The sequence below is a fragment of the Euleptes europaea genome, chromosome 10 (genome assembly GCF_029931775.1).
Source record: "Euleptes europaea isolate rEulEur1 chromosome 10, rEulEur1.hap1, whole genome shotgun sequence".
Classification (NCBI taxonomy): Eukaryota; Metazoa; Chordata; class Lepidosauria; order Squamata; family Sphaerodactylidae; genus Euleptes; species Euleptes europaea.
Window position 1 is genome coordinate 14567985 of NC_079321.1, and position 6000 is coordinate 14573984.

General features: G+C 43.8%; 1 protein-coding gene across 1 annotated transcript in view; it reads right to left on the bottom strand.

Moving 5' to 3' along the window:
- The window catches only part of MLPH (melanophilin), a 64729-nt gene extending 59076 nt beyond the window's left edge, over positions 1 to 5653 (bottom strand). The window contains exon 1 of the mRNA XM_056856419.1: positions 5530 to 5653. Within this exon, the coding sequence (XP_056712397.1) occupies positions 5530 to 5639 (110 nt within the window). The 5' untranslated portion in view covers positions 5640 to 5653. The remainder of the gene's footprint in view (positions 1 to 5529) is intronic.
- Positions 5654 to 6000: the final 347 nt, after the last annotated feature.

The following is a 6000-nucleotide window of genomic DNA, read 5'->3' on the forward strand; positions in this document are numbered from 1 at the left end:
GTCCTTCTGGTTCCCATAATCCATTTTCCTTGTTATCACAAATGGAGATAGTTTACCTTCCATTCAGTGGGAAATCAATGTATAAAGTTTCCCTTAACCTTTGCAAAATAAGGGTAAGGGTAATTCCTAGCATGAGGGGTTCATCAATCATAAATCTCAGCATCAACACATGAAGAAAACACCATTAATAGTGTTTTTTTTTACTGTCAGGTCACAGCTAACTTATGGCTACCCTGTAGGGTTTTCAAGGCAAGGGACGTTCAGAGGTGGTTTGCCATTGCCTGCCTCCAGTGTCATGCTATTGGTATTCCTTGGAGGTCTCCCATCCAAATACTTGCCAGGGTCAAGGCTGAAAGTGTGTGACTGGCCCAAATTAATGTGAGCAGCATGGTGCAATGGTTAAGAGCGATGGACACTAACCTGGAGAACCAGGTTTAATTCCCCACTCCTCCACATGAAGCCTTCTGGGTGACCCTGGGCCAATCTTGACCCACGGAGAGGCAGGCAATGGCAAACCACCTCTGAACATGTCTTGCCTTGAAAACCCTACGGGGTCACCATAAGTCAGCTGTGACTTGACGGCACAAACATACACACACAGCCCAACATTTCAACCCCACGCTGGCTCTCCAATAATAGTTAGGCCCAATTAAATCCTCCACCAGATGACAGGTTGAATTCCAAAGCATCAGATCACGAGTGGGAGAGGAACACCAGGGGCTACAGCAGAAGCAAGATGCCAGCGACACAGTAATATAGAAGAGAGACCAGATCAAGAGGAACAACAAAGGCAGAGGACAAGGAGGCTGAGAGGTGCCACAGAAGGTCTGAAGCAGCAAGGGAGAAAATTTCACAAGTATCACAATAGGTTTCTGCAGCCAAAGGCCATGGCCATAAGCAGAATGTCTGATAAAAATTGGCTGGAATGGAGAACGAGTCTGGAAAAGCTTTCATGGCAGAAAGGAGGTGGCTGGATTTGCTGATGGCCAAAATGGCTCTAAGCCACTAGAGCAGTTCTATAGCTGCTGCCTTCCAGGAAAATCCAGGTTCAAGGCTAGACCGTGTGAGTGGACCTGGAATAAGAGGAACATGCGGTGTGTGGATGGTATGTTCTCTTCAAGTGAAAGCTGAGTGGCTCAACCTGAGGAGATCATTGTGGCCTACCTAATTCTGTGCTACCTATTTCTGTGCTGGACCACTCAAAATACAATCTGCTCACCATGGACATAGGAAAATATTTTCCTTCCGATTATGGATACTGTAAAGCCATTAACGTACTCTTAGAAGGAGCCTCCCATTTTGATGATTCACTTTCTGCCTCATCCCTCAAAATAAATAATTCCTTCAACAGGAACAAATTAGTTCTCTACCCAAGGAATGTATCCCCCTTCATATCCTTGTTTTAGTTTAAGATACAAGCCAGAATTTTTTTAATATAGATTTTTAATTAAAGGTGGGGCAGCTTGTTCTGTCTGGTAAAAGTTTCCAATCTAGGGTTGCCAACCTCCAGGTAATGCAAAGGACTCAAAATAGCAACAGAATGTTTCTTTCAGTCCGCTCCTAACCACTGCTTAAAGTAAAGATGTCTAGGATCACAAAAGAATAATGGAGGGGATTCCTGGTGCATGAAAAACTGCAGCCGAAGGTCCCAAACCAAGTGATTGAAGTTAGGATCACAAAAGAATGATGGAGGGGGTGCCTGGCGCGTGGAAAACTGCAGCCAAAGGTCCCAATCCAAGCTATTGAAATTAGACAAGATTCTGGTATATCTTGTTTCGCTCAGTCTTCTTCAGATAGACATAACCTTTAGTTATAGAAATACAATAAAAATACAAAATAAACTGACAACATCTTTTCTTTAGGAATCCCCTCCATTATTCTTTTGTGATCCTAGACATCTTTACTTTAAGCAGTAGTTAGGAGTGGACTGTCCCCACTGCAGTATTTACGTCCGTTAACACTGGGCACTTCGGTTTCCAGCGATCCTCTGGAACAGAACTTTCATCAGCGGTTTCCAGTTACCAAGGCAAACATTATTCCTACCTCCAGTTAAACTGGTTTCTTACCTTTCAGGGGACACTCTTGCTAATACCTTGCAATAATTTTGGCATGTGTGGTGTTTGCTTACCATTTTTGGCATGTGTGGTGTTTGCTTACCATTTTCTGCCTGCTTCCACCTTTTATATTTCAAATGCTCATACTGATTTGTATTGGATTGCATTAATGTATGTCACATTTTGCGGTTTGCATGAATATAAGTATATAAATAGAGTAGTCCACGTTGCTGTTTCTTTTTGCTCCAGTTCTGTATCAGCACGTTATTTTTGTATTTTGCTTCTAACCTCCAGGTACTAGCTGGAGATCTCCCGCTATTACAACTGATTTCCAGCCGGCAGAGATCAGTTCACCTGGAGAAAATAGCCACTTTGGCAACTGCACTCTATGGCATTGAAGTCCCTTCCCTCCCCAAACCCCGCCCTCCTCAGGCTCCGCCCCAAAATCCTCCCACCGGTGGTGAAGAGGGACCTGGCAACGCTACTCCAATCCCATCATGCTAATCAGTTCTTAACCTTATGATAAAGCCGTTAGCTCTCATCCCGACCTACTGCTTTTTCCCACTCTTCCAATGCTCCAGATATTTTGAGGTATTTGTAATGCTGACAATTCATTTCAGTGCCAATTATGCAATTTGGGCAGCTCTGCACCTAAAAGGATCCATCATATACCCAAATGCCCACACATTCTATGCCAAGAAAAATAAAATTCTGGAGTGCAGAAAACTATAACAGATATAATCCATTCAGCACTCTTCATTCCACAGATTTAAATGTGAGAGACTTAAGCACAGGTCCAGGGGCGGATTGGCCATTATGGCCACCAGGCAAAATCCCAGTGGCCAGTGGTCTGGGGAGCCTGGTAGCCCCTAACAGTTGAAGACAGAGGTTGAAAACGCATGGCTGTTTTGTCCCGTGAATCTCCCGCAAATGTAGCGAATCTCCCCAGGCCCACCTGCGGGATCAACCCACCCCTTTTCCGGACCATCTGCGGGTTTTTCAAGGGTGGTGTTGTGCCAAGTTTAAGTGAAGATTCGCTGCAGCTTCATGCTGGTGCGTTACAGAACCCAGGTCGACTGCCCGCTTGTAGCCACTGCCCGGCCCCGGCGACAGCAGTGGCACCTTTCCACCCCCCGGACCCCTCTCTCTCCCCACCTGCCCCTACACCCTCCTCCTTCGCTTACACCCAGCATCAGCCGGGGTTTGAGCCCACCTTACAGCAGCCTGCAGCCCCAGCATCAGAGACAGAGTGGAGGCGGCTCCTTCTGGAGCACACAACAACACACACTTCCACCCGCCACCACCTCCACCCATCAAAGGCCTGACAACCTAGCCATGCGTTAATGGCCAGAGTCCTGGCCACCTTACATGAGGCATGCAAGAGCTGCTACTACCTCCACCATGAGCCAGCAGACCCTCATCTTGTCCAAGGCAGGTATGAACCGCCACGGCCCTATGGTTGCCAACTCTAGGTACGAGCTGGAGATCTCCTGCTATTAAAACTGATTTCTAGCTGACAGAGATCAGTTCACCTGGAGAAAATGGCTGCTTTGGCCATTGGCCTCTATGGCATTGAAGTCCCTCCCCTCCCCAAACCCTGCCCTTCTCAGGCTCTGCCCCCAAATTCTCCCGCCGGTTGCCAAGAGGGACCTGGCCCCTGCCCCATCTAAGGCAGGCACTTCGGCCCCTGCCCCATCTAAGGCAGGCACATAGCAGGTAGGAGCCCCCATGAGTCTGTTCTTCCTCCTTCTCTCCCCCTTCTGTCAGGGGGTGGGTGGTGGGGTGCGTTTCCTGGGCTGTTTTGGCCTCTCAGTCTGCCCCTGCATCTGCCTCCACCCACAAAACTAATGGAACTTAAAAATGGTTTGATGCAACATTCCAGTGTAGGTTAATTTATTTTTTAAAAGCAAAATAATCCATGTATTTATCAGGCATACTAAGTCATTTGGGGTCTGTTTCGAATCAACTCTGTTTTGATCAAAGAGAAATTTGAACAAAGGAATGGATTCAGTGAAAAGACTATTCAATGGCATCCCATGTTAAACAGGCGAACACCCCTTTAAAACAAACTACAGAAATACATTAAAAAAGAAATACATTAAATGCACTAAGGGAAAAAAAGATGTAAAATGAAATAGTTCTACATAGTACACAAAATTTAGGCAGTCTAAAGCGGCAATCCTGAGAATGCTTTCCTGGGAATAAGTGCCGTTGAATAAAATAGGACTTACTTCTGAGTAGGCCTGCTTCAGCATGCTCCGCAAGAGAGCACACCTAAGCAGGTCTACTCAGAAGTAAGTCATCTTTAATTCTATGGAGTTTACTCCCAGGGAAGTGTTCTCAGGACTGCACTGCAAAATGTCCAAAGGCAACAACTGTGTCACAGAACAGCTCCCAGAAAATGTTCTGAAGGAAGGAAATCTGCCTCCCCCTCCAGTCATTTGGTACCATGCAGCTGGGTGCAGTTATAGTCTATAAGATTTAATATGACAGTTATTCGTGGTGTAAAAGAATCTGCCTAATAAAAAAAATTCTAAATCAAAACAATGAGGCACCTCCGTGCTGCTACCTAAATGGTTAGAAAAAAGTGCACTGGAGACTATACGTACAAAGATAGCAAAATTCTTATTCGTGCTTAAACATATATGACAGTCAGTCGACACAGTGGAAAACATAGACAAAAATAAGTGGAAATATATACAATATATACAATACAGGTTAGATACCCTGTCAGTACAACAAAGCAATAAAGTCTTCTAGGTATATATTTTTTTAGAATATTTCTTCAAAAAGTCCAATCGCTGGTACTCTAATCCCAAAAGCAACATTTTATGGGAAATGATGGGGGACGGCCGTCGTGGAACTGAGAACTATGAATTGCTTAAATAATATTTACCAGATGGATGTTTACTTGGAAATATAGAATTGAATGGGGCTGAAGAAAAGACTTTGAAACGTCCGTCCCCCATCATTTCCCATAAAGTGTTGCTTTTGGAATTAGAGTACCAGCGATTGGACTTTTTGAAGAAATATTCTAAAAAAATATATACCTAGAAGACTTCATTGCTTTGTTGTACTGACAGGGTATCTAACCTGTATTGTATATACTGTATATATTTCCACTCATTTTTGTCTATGTTTTCCACTGTGTCGACTGACTGTCATATATGTTTAAGCACGAATAAGAATTTTGCTATCTTTGTACGTATAGTCTCCAGTGCAGTTTTTTCTAACCTAATAAAAAATTCAGCAGACTTTTAGTTTCAATAAAACTACAGTATTACAAAAAGACAACAAATGTTGTGATGATAACGTGCAATGTAGATTATAACCCAGTGGCTAATTTTAATGCATTTAGAAACAGTGGTTCAATGGCAAGTGGAAACAACTGCAAGAAATGAAGACCCCTCTCCACCTCTATACTCTCTCTATATCCTTCCTGGGACGAGCCAAAGTCTAACATCCAAGTACTCACTCTAAACGTTCCTCCTCTTTCTTGCGAAGATCAAAGTCCCGGTGAATCACTTCCCAAACATGTTTGGCTTCTTCATCGGTCAGTTTGGAGAGATCCAGTTTCCTCCCCATCTTTAGAAAGCAAGGCACCTGAAAAAATCAGCAACAAAAGTCATGCAATTGCATCAAACAAGTCATAATCAAAGGTGTTATTTCAAAACCCTTTCTTTCGACTTCCAAAGTTAAAGCTAGTTCTTTGCCAGGAGGATTTTCAGATTTTTAATGTGTATCACAAAATACAGGAAGCAAGGCACACTACCGGCCATCAGTACACAGTACATTCTGCACAACATTCTTGCAACTATGAAATAATTATAATTTTGTTTTTGATCAGTGAAAAGAACAGACCTTTAAGAACATAAGAAAGGCCATGCTGGATCAGACCAAGGCCCATCAAGTCCAGAAGTCTGTTCATACAGTGGCCAACCAGGTG